This window comes from Lactuca serriola, chromosome 8 (assembly GCF_051521515.1).
Source record: "Lactuca serriola cultivar US96UC23 chromosome 8, Lser_US96UC23_V15, whole genome shotgun sequence".
In the NCBI taxonomy this organism is placed as follows: Eukaryota; Viridiplantae; Streptophyta; class Magnoliopsida; order Asterales; family Asteraceae; genus Lactuca; species Lactuca serriola.
In genome coordinates this window covers 98,626,158-98,643,626 of record NC_136415.1, presented here as the reverse complement: position 1 = coordinate 98,643,626, position 17,469 = coordinate 98,626,158, and the positions used below count along the sequence as shown (strand labels likewise).

Sequence of the window (17,469 nt, the reverse complement as noted above, 5' to 3'; positions counted from 1 at the left end):
TTACACATTGATAATATGTAAACGCACTAGTAACTTGGTGTTATAAAACATATTGTTGTGTGTGATTCGGTGCGTGAGTGCAAGCGAGCATTGTATCAAAGTTTATCCATTCCTTTTATTCAAAGTAGGATAAAGGCGATATCTTTGGGCCCCTCGATGGTTTAGTGATGACAAACGTAAATGCTCGGCCGGGCTAGGGCTAATTTGATTTGTTCAATTAGTCAGTCGTCATAAATCGGAAATCGAGATATAGTACAAAGAGAATGATTTGAAATCATATCTCATATGATATCTAGAATGGAGGAATATATGATCCCTTATCTAAGGACACGCGTATTTGATATGATCAGAGTTGACAGCGGCTTTGGAAAGCTACGATTGCAGATCGGGATCTGAAGTCATACGCATAATAGTTATTAGACTTATCCAAGTGGGAGACTGTTGGATTAGTGTCTAAGTCCATAACTATTTTGGTATGTACTTGACCCGATGGTGCATGGTCCTTTTGGGTTGCCTTCACCAAAGCAACTTGATTGGAGAAATAGATAAAGAGAGAGAGGATAATATGATTTATTAATATGTTATAAGAATAATATATTAAAGGAGAAATCATATTTGTTTAATTAATATTGGTCAATAATTAATTAAGAATTAGTTTTGTGATCAAATGTAATTAATTAAACTAGAGGGGCTGAATTGTAATTATGTGATAGTTACAAAATAAGGTAAGGATTATCTTATATATATGGTGAACGAATTTGAGGTGTAAATCTCTTAGAATTCGAGTATGATAAGGATTCAAGGATTATCTTATGAGTTGCTTAATGGATAAGCAACTGGATAAGGATAATGACTGAAACCCTTTCTCTACACCTATATAAACACCCCTTGGCTCATGAATTCGTGTATCCCTTCCCAAGAAGTCTTAGAGACGAATTCTAACCTCCCTCCTCTCTCTTTATACCTTCTCCACGTGCTTATGGTGTTTGTAAGCCATTAGAGGAGTGACACTTGTGACTCTCAGCTTTCCAAGGTCAATTCAAGGAGGAATTGGATTGTTATTGCTATATAACAATCAAGGTAAGTTCTTAAACCTAATTATATGTTAATATTGATTTCCATATGCTAGAATTAGGGTTTATAGTCTTGGATTCAAAGCATGTACAATAGAGAAACCTAGATCCGAGCATTAGGGTTTGTATGAGCACATAGGATGTATTATGACCAAAACCCATCAATATTTTCATTAATATGAACTGAAATTGAAAGTAATTCCTTGGTATCTTTTCCTTGTAAAGTAAAAATATTTAGTTCCAGAAAATGCAACATTTTCCTTAAAGATGAACTGTGGCCTTACACCCTAAGACCACGATGGAAGTGAATATCATACAGAAAATAGTTTATAGTTTTGTTTCTTTCAATAAAACCAATGAAGTATAAGCTTTCCCTAAACCAAAATCATTTTCGTTAATCCCTACGTGAGTCGTTACAACCATGCTAATGCGACTAAAGCACCTGTCTTGACGTTCTTAAGGTGTCGGTTTCTAATATGATATTTGTCACCCTAGACCGGCCCGTCTAGCTGTAGAGAACAACTCAGGTGTAGGGGTGTTAAACCCGTATAGATCTATACACAATTACCCCGCTCTCTCTCTCTCCATGAGACTCTAGTTATAACTACAGAACTTCCGGTGTACGCTATGTAGGTATGACGAAGGGGAGCCTCATAAGAGCATTAACAGATTTACGTGAAGTATGACTCTTTTTACTTGTAAAACAAGAGAATTATATCTTTAAATAATTATATGTATCTATGAAAGGTGTCGTTTGTGACTTCCAAACTATACTAACTATAGTTTATCTTGTTGGTTTGAAACTACTTATATAATCTTTTATATCAATATAAAGGTGTATTCTAGCATGAAACAATGAACTCAAAACACAATATTTTGGTGTTAAAAACCCATTTGTTTAGCATATGACTATAATGTATCATTTCTGCTAGTAAAGTTATCTTTTTAGTATAAGTTCCCAAAAGCCATGTAGTTTTACAAATCATAACATTTCTTATGGTTTTATGACATAGATTATGTTTGTTGAAAATCACAAATATTTATACCAAAACTTATATAATAAGATTTTATCTTCAACATGAAGGTGAAAAAACATGAAATTATTTGTGGGATAAACAAAATTTGACTTGTATTCCGCCCTAAAACATAGAAAAATCTTGAAAATATGGGGTTATGATCTCACCTTGGTTTGGTTTGGTGGATGATTTGAAGTAATGAAGTGAAGATCTTGTGCATAAAACACTTAGAGTGTTTGATGAGCCCTTTGAAGATTATGATGCCCTAAGGTTGCCAACACATAATATTATGTGTAAATAGGATGGAATCAACATAATAATGTATAGATTTACTAGATTAATGGGATAACTTACCACAAATCTAAGGACAACTTAGATGATGAAGATCTTTGGAAAGAACCAAGCTTATTCTTCAGAGGTTTCCTTGAAAATGTAAGTGTAAAGAATGTGATGAATAGAGAGAGAAAAGGTTTTCTGTCGTGGATAAGAAGATGGAAAAGTGGTAGTATGCCATTGGATAATATGACGGGTGCTACTTGGTTATCTATGGGGTTACTCATGGATATTTGGTGGTTAATTATGTGGGAGACTGGGAACTTTCATGGGAAATAGGAAGAGTATCACATATTAAAGTTAACTGATCTTGTCTTATTCACATCCTAGACCGTAAACACTTTAAAAATACTAGAGAATGAAGTTGTTTGCGAATGGAAATATGAGAAATGAGGTTGTTTTCGGAAGAAAACATATATATAGGATTGGATTTACGGTTAAGATGGGCCAAGGCTTTGGGTTTTTGCCCCAAATGAGCCTTAGGGTTGTGTTTTCAGATCTAGGCAAACCGAAAACACCCTTTTGGTGTCATTTCCAATCTGTAAACCCCTTTGATCTTGATTCTAAATCCGAAAACCATCTTTGAATTGATTACATTGGGCGAAAATCCTTGGATCTTGATGATTTTTGGGCGAAACACATATATGAGGGTTATTTATGATTTAAACCCTTAGTCTTTCAACTTATGTTCACTTATAACACCCTAATTTAGCTTAGGTTTCAATCCATGCTTCTTTGTTAGCTCTATTCACAATCCCTAAGGCTATAGATTATACAATGCAACAAGGATTGCAATGTAGTATCACTTGTGTTTGGTTAGGGTTTAGGCTTCACTGGGTCTAAAACTTTCGAGTTGTGACACTAGCAAATACAACATATTGTAAGAAGGGAAGAAAATGATTGAATCATAGGAATGCAAACACTATCAAAGGTCACCATGAACGAGCTACAAGCACAAATGTTGTAGGCAGATATTATCAATTGTACGTGGATCAAACACTAGCCATGACGTTGGATTAAATACTAGAAAATAGAAGCATGCGGTAAAAGGGGGACAAAGGGAAGACATATATACAACATTCATAAAGCCTCCCCCTAAAAGGAATACATGTATAAACCAATGTTAAACTCAAAAGGCTACTCCACTACCTTGATCATATGCCTATATGTCCTCCTATATGAAGTTATGTCGTCGTGACGACCCATTTCGTACAAGTCTAACATCACATTGTCAATCAAATTTCTTTACATCGATACTCTTCTCCTCACACCATCCATAATAATCTTCTCCATCCTCCTAAAATGCATGAGTTGATGTCTCCTACGAACATGTCCAAACCACCGTAATATTCCTTCCCTTAATTTCTTCTTGATCAACACCATTCATAGAAAGTTTTTGATTATGGATGTAATGCTCCCCAATAACACGTATCAAAATATTTTCCAATTTGGGCATCCCGACACGAAAGCTTCCTAATGGGACCTAACGTCTCATGATTTTAAAATGTGTTGTGACAAATCCAATGTCACGTATCATTATATTATCCGTTTTGGGAACCTAACACGAAAACTTCATAATGGGTCACCCATCCTAGATTTTCTCTCTCCTAGGAACGCTTAACAGTAGAGTTCTTATAGAATTTGCTGCTCTCACGACTTTAAAACGTGTTGTGATGGAGAACGTATCCACACCCATTTTTAAGGGAATGCTTAGTTCTCACTCGCAACCGATATGGGGTTTGTTTCAAGTAGCTACTCACCTTAAGGTTTTATAACTAATATTAGATACACGACTGTAACATCCCATAATCCCATGCTAATTGCTTTTTCATTTTTAAAATAACAAAACTATCTAATGAACGAAATTACATTTAGGGCAACCCATTTGTTCATAAGCCAATAATCAGAAATCAAAGTTTATAAGAAAACAATGTGGAATCTCAAATCCTAAATCTGTTGATGTATGTGTATAATCTCGCCTTCGCAATCCGATAAGTACCTGCAAAATGATTAATATACAACTGTAAGTACGAATCTTAATGAGTTCTCCAAAATATCTCATACAACACAACATATAACAATAGCCCTGGAACTATCAGTAGTCCTGAATATCACATACATCCCATATTATAACAACTATGGGTTCTCAGCAACTCTAAGGACTATCAGAAGTCCTTTTGGGCTAGCATCACGCCTTGTGGATTAATAACACACCTTAAAGGGTATCAACAACCCTTGGTACTATCAGTAGTCCCATGGACTTACAACAACCCAGGAGTTATCAGCAACTCAGTTCGCATACAACAATAATCAATAGTTAAGACCTAGTTGGTCAACATATACTACCGCACATGCAAGTATAGTGGGAAGACTTACCTCACAAGTAGCAGCTAAACACCACAACTCTCACCCAACAAAGACTGATCCTATATGGCACCTAACAGCAATAAGAAGTACCCTCCCAGTCTACAATCCAAAATCCTTAATTTGGCCAAAATTCAACCCATGCTGAAAGTTAATGATCAAAGTCAAAGTTACCAATCAACAATACTAACAATGGGCCCTCACATCATGACAAGCCCTTGTTCACGACGTGAGAATGCACTCAGCCCGATTCCATCTCGATCTCGCTCCAACTCAGCTAACACAGTCACAGACAACCCTAACAGATGACATCAGGACATGAGCCTTCCATGGTCACGCCGTGAACACATCCAGACAAATTAGTCAAGGGACCTCCCATCGTCATGTCGTGACACTCTCCTGGTAACAATGTGACTGTTGTCTGAAACATTATCCTAATGGTTTGAGTCCTTAATCCTTTAAGCCAAACCATCCAACCTTCTAGAAGGCTTTCCTCAAGCCAAAGGACCATAAAGTTATGCATGTCCAGTGTATGACTTGCACACTAACTATGTCAAAATAAATGAAAATGGGTCCAAAATCATGCTTGGAAATCAAACCACCACATATCCACAGATCTGATACATATACTAATTAAAAGACCTCAATGATCCATAAAGTTGCTAACTTTATGGATCCCATGCATGCTATCCAACCCAATCATGAAGAAAAGTGCATAAAACTTAGATCTGACATGCTTACGAGAGAAAGGCAAGTGCTTTAGGACTTACAAAGGTCCAGAAACAATACAAGGTGGTGAAGAAGAAGCTTGATTGCTGAAACATTGCACCAAATGAACCATCTTCTTCAACAAGGAGCACCAACACCACTAAAAATGAGCCAAAATCACAAAGATAAACTAAGGTTATGGTTTCTGGGGTTTAAGGCAGATGGGGGGCTGAGAAATGAACCATAAATTCGAGTTTAGGGTGCTTAAATATGAAGCAAACCCTAAAAGATCATGGACTTGCGATGTATCCCTTTTCACGTCGTGACCAGCTATGTGTCACGTCATTACCACTCCTCCAATATTCATATTCTTCAATTCATCTTGTCAAGTCGTGACCACTATATCGTTACGTCGTGACACTCGATTTTCCCTAAAAGCCAAGTTGTTGACTCCTTAACGTCCTAAACAAATCCAATCCAGGAAATGGGTGTTACAACAACAACCACATGCTTTTCATGAATTACAAATTTAGTCCTTATGGTTCTCCTTTTAATTAGTTTGATATAGGATTAAAATGATCATATTTTTCTTAAAGAAATTCATAGTTGAATTAATAAATTTAACGACACATGGACAAAACTATGACAATTTAAGCCAACTGATACTACTCTATTCTAAAGCCCTAAAAATGAACTAAAGTGCAATTTTTTCAAAAGTGTATTGACAACTTCTTCTATTTACTCTCTGTTTGTTTTCTTATTAATTCTAAGGGTAATATGCATAAAATACACTAAGTTTACACAAAATTTTGATTTTGACCTTGTGCTACTTTATTTTTTAAATATAGTAATTTTGACACATTATTTTCCAATTTATTTCAATATTGATCATTTGACCGGTCAATTCAGTTGCCATCTGATCTGGCATGGTGACATGTTGCTCTTTGATGACGTGGTGTTGACATGGGATGATGATGTTGCATTTTTTTTTTGGTTACATCAATTTTTGGGTGACAAAATTGAAAAATAAAATAAAATGTAGCAACTTAATTGAAAAAAACACAATGTGAAATTCAAACTTTTCTGAAAACCTAGTGTCTTTTATGCAATTTCGATTTATTAAACATAATAACCAAGACTTTTTGGATGATTGGAAACATTTTGTAGGCAAGCTTTTAGAGTAAGACAACATAACAAAATTGATATCTATACATGCAGTTTTATAAGTCCTTCACCCATTTTTATGCTTCTATGTCCCTCTTTATTAGGGTTTGATCTTCAAGTTGAAGATGAGCCACATTGGTGCTGCTACGACGTTAAATTCATATAAAAAATGGTTATATTTAATGTTGATGGTGTTTTATTTCAAATTTCCATCGACGTGTAATAATGTTGGATTGACTTTCTCCATAGGCGCACTTGTAGTTATGAACAAGTTCTTATAGTTTGTTGTCTATCGACTATTAGGGTACGTTTGGTAGTCTCATTCTTTTTAAAATAAAAAGTTATGAATATTTGTTTGTTACAATTTATGATAGCAACTAATGCATAGATTTTATATCATCAAATGGTGGTCACTATAACTTCTTGTCATAATATCCGGCTTGTTATTAATCCACAACTCGAAACAACACTTATTTTCATATAATTATTCATTTTGTCCACTAAGTTTAGTGCAATCATAATCCATTGAGATCTTTAGAGTTTAATTGATAGACACATCAAATGTAAGGCATTGAATTCATTTCATCCACTAACTTTATGGCATCCCACATTAGCATCAAAGATGTTGGAAATTAGAATGCAAACTAGTTATGACACTACATGTGTAGAGACTAATTTTGTTATGTTGTCTTTCTCTAGAAAGCTTGCCCACAACGGGTCTCCAACCTCCAACAAGTCTTGATTATTATGATATAATAAGGACAAATTGTATAAAATACTCTTAATTTTCGAAAAAGTTTGATTTTGACACCATGTTTCTTTTTCAATTAAGTCAATACATTCTATTTAATTTTTCAATTTTGACATCCAGAACGTTGTATCACTAAACATTTCCACATCATGACACTTTCCCCAAACATCACCATGAAACAGTTCAAAGCAATCATTGGTTTTCATTTCACTAAGATTAAAATGTAATCTATCGTGTTTTGCCATTGAACAAGATTCATAAAGCATGTTAAAAGAAACATTCTTAATAAAATAAATTTGGGTGAGTTTGGCACTAGAGGCATGACCAAGTCTTTTGTGCCAAACATCTATGGTTGCCAAGAAAGTCTTCTTCTCATTTCCAAACATCCCCATTCGATAAAGACCCTTTCTGCACTCACTTGTACCAATCAAGTTCCTCGTATGTAGCTTCTACATAACACAAAAACCAGGAAAGAAGGTTATAGTCGATTGTAAGTCTTTACTTAGTCGACTGACTAATAAAAGATTGCAAGTGAATTTGGGAATATAAAGAACATCTTTTATTTTTGTCGCTCTTGTTAAGGTGCATTCACCCTTCCCTTCGACGGGTATGAATTCTACATTAGGAATGATAACAGGAGTTTCATTGCTAGTTTGGACTATGTTTTCAAGGATCTTGATGTTGTGTGTAATATGTTCGGTGGACCTTGAATCGATTACCTAATCGTGATCAAAGTAGGTTTTACCTGTCATGAAGGCAGTAAGAGTAGTATTACACTTTGTGGTCTTAGGGTTGTCTCGAAAGTGTTTCAAGAAAGTCTCATACTGCTCATTGGTCAAACCTGGAATAGGACTCATACCAGTCTCCATGCAAGCTGCCTTTGGCTTGTTTTCATCTCGCCTTTTGTTCTCTGGCCACTAGTCAGGATATCCAACATGTTTGAAAGAGCCTTCCCGATTGTGGCCATCCTTTCCGCAGAAGGTACAATGTTCTTCTGGTTCGTTGCGTTTGTCTTTGGCCGAGGATACATTTCGTTACTGACCAGGGTTGCCTTCTTTTCGGTTTCTGAGTGAAGGTTTTGAAGGCAGCAGATTCGGTCGTGGGTTTCTTGTAGTTAGATATTGTTCTATGTCATTCATATTTCGCAATAAGGTGATAGGCATTTTCCAAGCTGGGAAACAGATTCATGGCAAGAATTTGTGTCCAGATGACTGAAAACTCGTTGTTGAGTCCCATGAGGAACTCGTAAAGCCTTTCTTTTTTTCCTTGAATTCCACCATTTTCCTTCTAATATTGCATGTACAACCATTACATGCACATCGTAGAATGGCTAGTACCACTAGCATCTCGTCCCAAATTCCTCGTAATCTCGTGTAGTAAGCAGAAACAAAGGCCCCTTCTTGTTGTGTTCCTTATAGAATCCACTTTAATTCATATGCCCTAGGGGCACTTTCCTTCCCAAACATTCCAAAAGGTCATTCCATATTTCATTAACGGTGCTTGCATACTTCACACTGTTCTGGATGTTCTTTTCCATGGTTGTTGTTAGTAATCCCTTCACCATGGCGTCACAACGCATCCATGCCATGTAATTTGCATCCATCTTCTCTGGTTTCTTTATGGACCCATCGACATAACCGACTTTGTTTTTGGCAAACAGGAAGTTCATGATCTCCTATAACTAGTCGGTGTAATTGTTATCGGTGAGAGCACCATTAACCTGCATCTGTTTTGGGTAATCTAAGGGGTGTATGTAGAGTGGAGAGTTAGCATTAGGACTAATCTCCTTCTTCGAACCTATGACATATCTTGATTCATCACCGGTCAGGGTGGAGAAGGACGATGATGAAGTTTTAGGGTTTTTAGGTTAAACCCGCTTTGATACCATGTAAAATTTTATCATATGTATATTTTCTCTTATTCACCAAGGAATAAAAGCAAAGACTTAAATTCAAAGCAAAGGAACAAACTAAGTTATAAACAAGGAAACTAAATGAATCTACATAGTTTTTTTTGATGACATAGTTTCTCATTCTTTTATTTGGTGTTCTAGTAGGTGTAAGTTTCATTTCAACTGGTTGAACCTTCATTTCTAGCATCTTGCTAGTTTAGTTTTTTTTTTTTTTTAATTCATATATTCTTTGTCTTTCTTAAAAAAATCAATCTACATAAAGCTGGGATAAGAAACAATTTTTAAATCCAATAGTTTCTTAACTAGAATCTAGAGAGAGAGAGAGAGAGGTATGAATGTTGTATGTAGAGCGGGTGTGGTATTGATGTGTATATTGTGACTTATGAGTTTTTCGAAGAATTTGATATATACGGAAGTTGAATTTAATCAATAAGTGCTCTATAGATATATAAGAATAATATGATCATTTTTCATCATTCACGACAGACATTCACAAATATAATTAAACAACATGGTTTCAATAGATACAGAGTCAATCAGGAGTTCTAACTTAGTCAATACTAACTCAGTTAACAATTATTAAACGACAAAGTAAATATAATATGTAATTTTTGAGATTTTATCGATAATGAACAATTATGACATAAGAAGTAAAAGCATTATTACATTTAAAACATATTCCTTGATATAACTCAAAGATAACGAGTCTAGTCATTTTGTAAGATGAGCTCAATATAATTTTCAAACCATATCAAATTGAAACACATAAACAAAATAATCATATTTTACAAACTGAAATTTCATAATCAATTGAACTAACCCTATTTTAGTAAACTAAAAATAAACTAACAACATTTAGTAAATACTAAGAGACTGTTTGATAGTTGTTTATTATGTCAAATCTAATTGAGTTAGAAACATGGTTTGAAATCCAACTTGATCTATTAAGTGTTGTTTGATAAACATGATTATTTTACCTTTCTACTCTATTTTCAAAACAATATACATATTTTCATAACAAAAAATAATAATAATAATAATAAATAAAATAAAATAAAATGCAACATCCTAGCCATACAAATTTAGCTTTTCTACATAATTATAACCATAACTATAATACATCATCACTCCATTTTCATTACTTAGCAATTGGGATTTAAGTCGCATAGCTACAGGAATCTCGGTAGGTCAAAAATCCATAGATGAGGTCTTCCATTTTTTCATCTTTGACTTTTAAATCCAAGTTTGGCATTCGATAATTAGTTTATCAACCACAAATTTACCAAATTACATATTAAAAGACAACGTTATCTCCCTATTTCCTTCAGGTTAATTAATCATAAAACTAAAAAGAACTATGGAGTAGCACCCAAAGTCAGAACCAAATTTGCAATTTGTAAAACCTTTAAAGACTTTGAAAACCGATAAAAAACCATTCAGAAGTCAGAACCCAATAATTTTAACATAAAAAACAAATTGGAAGTCAAAATTACCTCAAAGTCTCATAGATGAGTGACATGGTCCTAATAATTTTTATTATCTAAGTTTCGATTTTTCTGGATTTTGTATTTGATAATTGTTTGTCAGATCTTCCACCATCTCTCAAAAAATTATGATTTTTCATTGTCATCCAATCAAACACGGGGAAACTACTCAAAGTCTATGACGAAAATGACCTTGCTTGAGAAATCAAATTAAACATAAACTTAACCAAAATCCAAGTTATCGACATAAAAACAATGGGGTCCTTTATTCGCTTTTATCAATATCCAATCTTTATCTTTTGTATAGTGAATGACAAAGGGGTGGCACAAAGCAAAGTACTTGACCAAATTACCCTCGACACAAAGCAGTCACCTATCACAAACATTTTACTTTTGTGACAATGTGTAATGATATTATGGTTCCTCTTCTATGTATCATAAACAAAATAACATATATTTCATGTAACGCCATATGGGCTAACCCTAACCCGTGTGCATTATCTTACAAAAAAGCTGACCAAGGTGGCCCAATATCCAGCCAACTGCATGAACCAAGAAACTCGGTTAACCATGTTTTACGAGCCGACTGGCTAAACGGCTAAACCACAACGAGCTCACCTGAGCCAAAATGCCATTTCCACTTTGACCTTCGAGGACTAAGCCTGTGGTTAGGCCAATCATAGCCCACGCTCCATTTATGGCTTCTATTTGTCGTCTCCTCTGCAACATTGTTTTATCAGAACATGACTGTGTACTGTGTACTGTATACTGTGTACTGTGTATAATAATTACAAAAAATTACTTGAAAACTTTGTTTTGCTTTAATGGCTTCCATTTGTTTAGCGGCTAAACGTTTTGCTTCAACGGGATCAACCATGATCACTTCTTTCCTCGACCTTCCACTTGCTATTGTAACCTACATTATTTAAAAAAAAAACAACTATTTTCTAGAAACAAATATGTATAAAAACCTATATTAATCTCCAAAATTAGAAATTATCTTACCTATAACGTGTTCAAGATCAATGATCAATGAGTTATGTTCAATTATGCATTATATATTTGTTGATTAAAAACTACCATAGACAACAAATTACATGAATCTAATCATCGTGTGTCGTTTTTATGATGGTTTATAGTTTTTAATGACATACATTAGGATTAGCTACACGAAATGCTTCATCTTTGGTTCTACGAATGGCAGGTCCCAAATCAATCTCTTTTCTGAAACCCCATCTGGAAAAAATCAAAAAGAAAAAAAGATAGAATTCATAAATTTTAATATAAAGATACCACTTTAACCAATTTCCTTTTCTAGGGTTTGAGCCATTTTCTATGTATCTTTCTTCCTGCAGATTTCTTAGTACGAGTTCTTAAAATATGTGATGTTTTAGGTCAATTTTCTTTCAAAATCACGAATTGGTAAACTTGTCTTATAAGATGAAGCTTAGTGAGACGCTTACATATATGATTTCTGAACTGGAAACTAATCAATTGAGCATAATTTTTGAAATGTGATATAAAATTTTGAACTGGAAACTAATCAATTGTGTATAAAATTTTCATGCGCTAAGAAAAGTATCACATTTCAAGAATACCCGATTGTGTTCTGAACTCTTTTCTTGAAATTAACCATACAGAGTCAAGAAAACTTAAACGAATATTAAAGCAACAAAATTCGACGAAATTGGAGACTGGAAATTGTGGAATTTACCTGGTTGGTGTTGCAGAGTGTCGATAGTTGGAGAAAGATGAACAGGATTGTTGTTGGAGAAGAAGATTGCCATTTGCGGACCACAGTGAAGATGAAGAAGAAACCATGTTTTCGGTTCTTTCTCAGAACCACAGAAGGGGGTTTTGTAAATTGCTATGCTTTCATCATCGGATAATGAACAAGAGAGATGTGGAGGTCAGGAGTTGTAGCGTATATTTACATTTTGATTCCTGTACTTCAGAAACATCCATTTTGACTTCCTGGAGTTTGTGAAAGAGAGATGTTTTATTTTTGAGTAAATTATAAAACTAGTCCCTATGGTTTATCAAAAAATATATTTTGAGTCTAATTTGTTTTATGTATAGTTGGTCCAAAATTGAAATTTCGATGCATATTTGGTCCCTAAAAATTTAGACCGAACTTGAAAAGACTTGTTTACCCTTATTATTTTTGTTTTCAATTTCTTTTAATTCTTTATCTAATTTTAGATTTTTAAAAAATATATAGTAATGGCCCAAACTAACCTACACCTCTCTCTTTATAACACAATGTTGGGTCAAAAATATGGTTTATACTTTGCTTTTCTAGGAAAATATATTTTTATGTAATATTGTATGTGTTTGCAGTTTGTGTGTACGACTGTACACGTGTGTACGGCCGCACACCCTGTGTATGGCCGTACACAGGGTGTGCTGTTGTACACATGTGTATGGCTGGAGGTCCATATAATTTGAGGAGTGCATGTGGGAGTGTACGGTTAAAAAAAGAAGATAAGGCTAAGAGAAATAAAGTAAGATAGAAGAAGTGTGTGAGAGAGAGAATCTATTGTAAGAAGCATCAATCATATCATCAATACATTAGATTCAAGTTATTCTGTGACAACCCGAAATTTCCATTTTGTACGAACACTAACTATTCAATAGAAGCTATTCCAGTTTCAATGAACTTCAGACTTTTCCGAATAAGTTTGTGTACATTAGGGTTTACATTTAAGGAGATATCAGGAGAGAGGATGCTCATGGGTTTGTGAAACTTGAGTATTTCAACACTTCATCATGCTAGAGTCCAATTCCAGAATAAAATATTTTCTGCCAAAATATTTCAGGACTATAAATAGATTTCTGAACTAAATTATTCATTATTCACATTTCCAACTAGAGAAAAGCCAATTTCTCTCTCACGGATCTTCGGGTTTTCATCCCAAGTTGTGATTCCACTTCCCTAGTTGTGTTTTATTACTTGTTTTATGCTTAATAACATAGTTTACATGTCAAATATGTAAGATCCGGGAGTTTACCGCCCAAGAACGTTCTTGGGGAGTAAACTCCAAAACGAAGCCTAAGAGCTATCTAGTCCCATTTCCTTGTTAGGTAGCTAGTTAAGGACATTATGTATGATCTTTTAAAGCTAGAACACAACCAAGAACACCTAGTTTTAGGAGTTTACATCCCAAGAGTTTCTTGGACCGTAAACACCAAATTTCAAGGGCTTAAAGTGCCCTAAACACTCCTAAGACTTTAAGACAATAACCCTCTATTACTTGTAGCTTGAATGGGGAGAAAATCACATCAAAATCATCCCTAAAAGGGAGTTTACGGCCAAGAAATGCTCTTGGGCTGTAAACTCCAAGTAAAGGCACCAAAGTGTGCCTAAAGTCCCCTTTAGCCTTAAACAAAAGTCTAGAATTTATCCTTTGTGTGCAAGAGGCTTAAATGAATTAAAACATCCACCCCATAGGAGTTTATGGCCGTAAACTCTAGGGGATATGGTCTTTAGGCCGTAAACTCCTCAAAGGAGCATTCTAAGGCCTTAAACTACCTAAAGGATTAAACCACCAATGCTAGGCTTATTCTAGAAATCATTTAACACTTTAAAACACCCAAAACCACCAAGTCAAGAGTTCACGGCCGTAAACTCAAGGGTTTACGACCGTAAACTCCAAGGGTGGGGTTTGTTGGGTGGTAAACTCATATACAAGGTCATTTGGTACATTAAACCCCTTTAGCCTTGTCCCGTAGCAACTTAGATGCAACCATTAGGACCTATAACACTTATACCAAGTGTTTACATGTTCCTGAGTGTCCCAACTTATTTCATTAAGTTATTATTTGGCTAATAAGTTATATATATGCTCATTATATGATAACTAGGCTCGTGCGTGTGAACAAGTCTCCGTTTGCCACCTAGCACGGTATCTGACACTACAATCCAAACCACTCACCACATGTGAGTTCATACCCCTTTAATTAACCTTTGAAATACTTTTAAATGTTTTAAATACTTTATGGGGGGGGGGGAATACGAGTTCAATGCTTATAGTTATTGAAATCAATCACATGTGATTGCATTAATCGCATGTGATTAATAACTAGAAAACCAATGATTTTATCACTGTTCAAACTGTTTATCAAACTGCTTTACTTCAAAATGTTTTATAAACTCTTTTACTTACCAAATACTTTTATTTAAACTTTGTTATACTTCTTATAAATTGCATGCCCATATATGCATAGATATATAAGCAATGTTTAAAGGGCTTAGGAAGGCCATCCGCCCTATTTCCTTTTTCTCAATTTGGATGTGGTCTGGTGGGATTTCAGGTGACCATCCGAAGGTCGTTTCAATATTAGTTATATATCAATTATACATATATAGACATAAAAGTACTTCCATATTCATGCGTACTATACACATTACTAGTAAGTTACCATCGGGGTAACACAGGATCATACTACTACAACTGTTAGATCAATGAGTCAGTTCATTCATGAGTCTATACATTACATTACTATGAGAACATATACAACTATACTAGAAAGAGAACATATACAACTATACTAGGATGAGAACATATACAACTATACTAGAAAGAGAACATATACAACTATACTAGGAGGAGAACATATACAACTATACTAGAACGAGAAACATTACACATACAAGAATACGATAACAATTGTGATCCACTGGATCGGAGCATGCCTTAAATGTCATGGCCCGAGTTGTAGCCATAATTCTCTTGGAGGGAGAGCGTGAGTTTGCGTATAGATCTATACTGGATTGACTATCCTACACCTTGCTGCTAGCTACAGCCGGACCTGCAGTTCTGCCGGTGCCAAACGTCATTCTGTTATTGCGACCATTCGTATGTCGTTGTTACCAGTCGATAGTATGGTGCAATTATCACATTATACCTTAATATAAATCCGGTTTAAGGTAGTTAGTACAACAGTAGTTCCTATAATACAAAACTACAATACTACAATGATTTACCCATTACATATTTTTAGTGATAACCTCACTTAAACATTAATGTACAAACTATATTTGTTAAATGATAGTTACACTTGGGAAATTACACACTTTTACAACAAACGAGCATACAAAACAGTTAAGCCTTGGTAGAAGGCTACTTTAATAGAAAATATAGGTTTTTCTGAGAGATTCAAACTTTTACAAACACTTACATACATTTTACAAACTTATACTTGAGACACGTTCAAACGTTTTGATAACAAACACCGACACTAAAATACTTATGAACTCACCAGCTTAATGCTGATAAACTCTTTCAAAATAACTTGTATTCTCAGGTCATCAGTAGACAGGTACCGGTGCCAGCTTTTGAGAAGATGGAGCGCATTCAAGACTCATCATATTATTTTGATTTACATTATATTTTTGGTGTCTAAAACTGTACGCAACCCGCTTGTATTAAAATTATATATTTAATGCAATGGATGATGTTGTTTGCTTATTTACATTTACTGTGTTGTGATACTATAAATGACGTCCTCCGCCCCAGAACGTTTCCGCCGTTCTTGGTTTTGGGGTGTGACAGATTGGTATCAGAGCATTGTTTATAGTGAATCAAGTATATCAACCCATAAAAGATATACTAAACTATAAACCCATTAGGGATTAAAGCACTCTGACCCAGAGTCTATACTTTAAATATTAAAATATTTAATTAAGTATACTAGTCTGCATTCATACTAAAATCAGTGTCACAACGACAAGAACAAAAGTATTACGATTGTTAAATATCACAAGTGAGCTCAGGGATGTATGGTCAGTTCTGGGAATGACATAGCCTGATCAACTATGCTGGTCCGAGGAGTGATTAGCATATGACCTAGAATGGTTGTGATGTGTTAACAAGTCTAAAAACTTACCAACAATACCACAAGAAGATCAGTAGAACGTAAACTTAAAATACTATAGGTGTATTTTGTACTACTAGTTACATGTATACTATATTCTTATACCTCTCTTCTCGCATAGATTTAAATGGCTGGATTCCATCACGGCGACCCGTACTTTCCAAACGAAGGCAATGCCGGGTGGATCGAAGAAGAGCCCGAAGATGAGCATCCAATCCCTTAGGATGATCACCTCGCAGAAGGCTTTTCTGATGGATCCGACTTCGAGCCTGAAGTCAACAACCTACCGCTAGTAGGTCAAGCCCCGAACAACAACCCCCGACCAGCTTTTCCAGGTCCTACTCCCTTATGGGCAACCAACTTGAATCGCTGGAGTGATGAACAGGGTCAACCCTTACCATCATACTTTGGGACCGAAGCTTTTACAACGTCAGTGAAGGTGGCTCTGCTGACTGAGCTCTGCCCGTCATTATCCGCAGGATAGCTCGTAATGCTGAGCAAGGTCGAGCAGCCATCGACCGGGTCATGGAGATTGATGCCAACTCAGGTGTCAACACAGTCCACATCCGCCGTCTTGAAGAAGACATGGAACAGACCCGGAGAACCAATGAAACCCTGCAGCAACAGATGGCTGCCTCACGAGCTGAAGTCTTGGAACTTCGAACCCGTCAGAGGGCTCAGGAGTGACACCTTCAAGAAGTGTTTCGTCAAGTGTCCGACCTCAGGTCTCGCCCGAGAAATTCCCATCGCCGTTAGATGATGCCTAGTACATCTCTGTCTTTTGGTT

The 17,469-nt window shown here is 35.4% G+C and overlaps 1 protein-coding gene across 1 annotated transcript; it reads right to left on the bottom strand.

Moving 5' to 3' along the window:
• Positions 1–11,043: 11,043 nt before the first annotated feature.
• On the bottom strand, positions 11,044–12,728 carry LOC145070314 (uncharacterized). The gene is made up of 5 exons (XM_079017250.1): positions 12,520–12,728; positions 11,960–12,041; positions 11,608–11,721; positions 11,424–11,525; positions 11,044–11,347 (listed from the first exon to the last, which is right to left on the bottom strand). Exons 1-5 carry the CDS (start codon positions 12,624–12,626, stop codon positions 11,303–11,305), a joined length of 450 nt encoding a protein of 149 aa, XP_078873376.1. The 5' UTR covers positions 12,627–12,728; the 3' UTR covers positions 11,044–11,302.
• Between the last annotated feature and the right edge of the window lie 4,741 nt (positions 12,729–17,469).

Excerpts from the sequence above, each read along its gene's own strand:
- LOC145070314 (XM_079017250.1), bottom strand. The coding sequence starts at position 12,626 with ATGGTTTCTTCTTCATCTTCACTGTGGTCCGCAAATGGCAATCTTCTT. Across the intron at positions 11,722-11,959 it reads TTCGTGTAGCTAATCCTAAT|GTTACAATAGCAAGTGGAAG; the intron begins GTATGTCATTAA and ends TAAATAATGTAG. Across the intron at positions 11,348-11,423 it reads GAAATGGCATTTTGGCTCAG|TTGGCTGGATATTGGGCCAC; the intron begins GTGAGCTCGTTG and ends TGGTTCATGCAG.